At 51.8% G+C, this 2,685-nt stretch overlaps 1 protein-coding gene and 1 gene segment (V, D, J or C); both read left to right on the forward strand.

The window, feature by feature from the left end:
* The window catches only part of LOC105309526, a 6,050-nt gene extending 4,783 nt beyond the window's left edge, over nt 1–1,267 (forward strand). Inside the window, exon 4 of the mRNA XM_011385717.1 lies at nt 1,259–1,267. Coding sequence (XP_011384019.1) covers nt 1,259–1,267 — 9 coding nt within the window. The remainder of the gene's footprint in view (nt 1–1,258) is intronic.
* Nucleotides 1,268–1,346: 79 nt separating this feature from the next.
* On the forward strand, nt 1,347–1,993 carry LOC105309527. The segment is given in 2 exon segments: nt 1,347–1,411; nt 1,533–1,993. Coding segments are annotated over 2 exon segments (510 nt in total).
* The last annotated feature ends 692 nt before the right edge of the window (nt 1,994–2,685 follow it).

Raw genomic sequence — 2,685 nt, forward strand, 5'->3', positions numbered from 1 at the left:
GGGCATCACACGCTTTGCTGGCTCCAATGTGCTATGGGGAAAGAATGAAAATTCCTGACCCGCTTCCTCCAGGACACAGACAGGGTGCGTCAGGGATGCCCGATGACCGCGCCTCCGCTGAGAGGACGGAAGGGCCAGGGTCCCCGCTGCAGGTCCAGGCGGCACAGCCGGGGATCCCTGGAGTGGATGTCTGTGCGGCGGCCGGGACACGACCTCCCCGTGCACAGCCTCCTCTCCCCTCCGCCCTCGGCCCGGGGCTGCCCGGAACAGAGTCGCTCCCGTTCCTCCTGCCCCGAGGACGAGAAGGGACGAAGAACCAGAATTAACTTTTGAAGAGCGTTTCCCGGAGGATTTCTGGGTCGTGACGCGGGACGGAACCTGGCTTGTCCGTCTCTGCAGGGCGTGCGTGCTGTCCCGGGGGACACGCAGGGAGCTTCTTGTCGCCCTGGCTGCTCTGATCTGCTGGGAATGTGACTCCGACTGTGGCTGCGTCATCATGTTTTTCCTTATCATGAGATGGACAAGTCTCCCGATGGAAATGAAAATAGTGAATAAAAATGCGTTTACGACCGGTTTGCAGGTCACACACTGATAACAGTGGTCACAGTGCTGTTAAGTTTAAGTTACATAAGTTACATTTGTCTGACATAAACCCATTTCCATACACTTTTTAAAATCTCACTTCAGAGTGGAACAGCCAGGCCCGTGAATACAGATTAAAGGTAATATTTCTTCCTCCATCGGCTCCGATTTTTTTTAGTGTAAAAACATGGGATAGCGCTGTCTGTAGCTGTGTGTCAGTCAATCTTGAACATTTTTGGGGTCCCCCCCAGTGGCGGCAACGGAGCCTTGCTGTTTTTAGTGAGACTCGCGAGTGCCCCAGGTCGGACCGATCTGAGGGGTGTGGACGCAGGGGGAGCAGAACTGGAGACTAGACACACAGCTGAGCCCGCAGAGTCTCACCCCATGGCACAGATGCAGGCAGTGTAGGAAGACTGCTGCTGGAGACTTCTCTGCTTGGCCACAAGGAGGCGTTACGGGGTCACCGACAGCCAAAACACTGCAGAGGCTTTACGTGAAACCCCCTGAAAAGTGGACCCACTTTTTTTACAGGAAGAGCAGCAAATGAGGGAGCACCACACCTGTTTCGTACCGGCTCAGCCTCGCCCGGGCTCCCCTGCCCAGTAGGAAGCTGTGGGTCATATTGCAAGAAGGGCCCCTTGTCCTGGTGACGTCAACGGCAGCACTGTCACCACAGGCAGATTGACCGATCAGGGACCAGGGACTCTCGGAGCCCCCACCCCTCAACCCAGAGATCAGAACCTGGAATAGACAGACGCCTCGTTCCGTTCTGGCCCTGCCATGGGTCCCAGGCTTCCTTACTACGTGGTCTTTTGTCTCTTCGGAGCAGGTGCGCCCTGGTCAGAAAGGACAACTTTGACTCAAAGTATCATGTCCTGCTCCTGTCTTTTCTGGCAGCGACATCAGTGTCCTTCTTGACTCTGTTTCTAATTTTCCATGTCTCTCTGCAGGTCCCATGGGTGCCATGGTCACCCAGAACCCAAAAGACCAGGTCACCAGGGTGGGAAAACCCGTGACCCTGAATTGTTTTCAGGACCTGAATCACGACGCCATGTACTGGTACCAACAGAAGCTGAGCCAAGCCCCCAAGCTGCTGTTCTACTACTATGACACGCAGTTTAATAATGAGACAGACGCCTCCGACAACTTCCAGCCCAGCCGGACCAACACTTCCCACTGTTCTCTTGACGTCCGCTCGCCAGGCTTGGGGGACTCGGCCACGTATCTCTGTGCCAGCAGCAGAGACACAGAGCTGGAGCGCTGCCTCCCCTCTGCTCAGAAACCTCTGCTCCCCAGACCCCGCGCCTTCCCCAGGCCTCCCTCCCCTCCTGCAGCAAGGGCAGGAAGTGGCTTTATGGCCCTCATCTCCTCTGCAGACAGAGGCTGGGCCCAAACCTACACGAGCCACTGACAGTTATGCCAAGAGTGGAAAAGACGTTACCTACTTAGCCACCATTCCGTTTGTGGTATTTTCCCAGGATTACTTTAATCACCCACTCTCTTTTCTTCAGCAGAAAACAGGATTTTTGTTTTTTGGGTTTTTTTTTAGTGTTTAGTCTAAGTTGGAGACTTAGCAATATATTAAAGGCAGATCCAGGCAGGAGGTAACCCCGCTCCCATGAATCCCTGCCCTGAGGAGGGGAACCTGCCCTACAGATGTGTTGAAGCCGTCTCACAGTTTCATTATCGAGTAGGGAAAATGAGATCTGCTAAAAGCTCGCGTCAGATTTGAAGACAAGTGTACTGCCTGGAGCATGCATGCATTCCCAGCATACTGAACTATTTCGCCCGATATCAATCTATGAACCATTGTAATGGCCAAGATAGGACCTATATCAAAGGCGAGATGTGGTACTTTGAAAGATAAGTTAAAATTACCAGGGTTCGCTCTACAATTTTAATATTAATAAAAAAATATCAAGTATCATGGCTTATTTGAAACAAGAGAAATGTCTGGAATGTATTAGAACTTCTAAAAGCCAATATGGATTTTGTGGCCTTTACTAGATTAAAATATTTATGATGACCAATTGAATAAACAGATGCATGAATGAATAGCGTTCAACAATGTGAGAAGGATTTGGCATCTACTAGCTATGAGAC

The sequence above is a fragment of the Pteropus vampyrus genome, unplaced genomic scaffold (assembly GCF_000151845.1).
Source record: "Pteropus vampyrus isolate Shadow unplaced genomic scaffold, Pvam_2.0 Scaffold760, whole genome shotgun sequence".
Taxonomy (NCBI): Eukaryota; Metazoa; Chordata; class Mammalia; order Chiroptera; family Pteropodidae; genus Pteropus; species Pteropus vampyrus.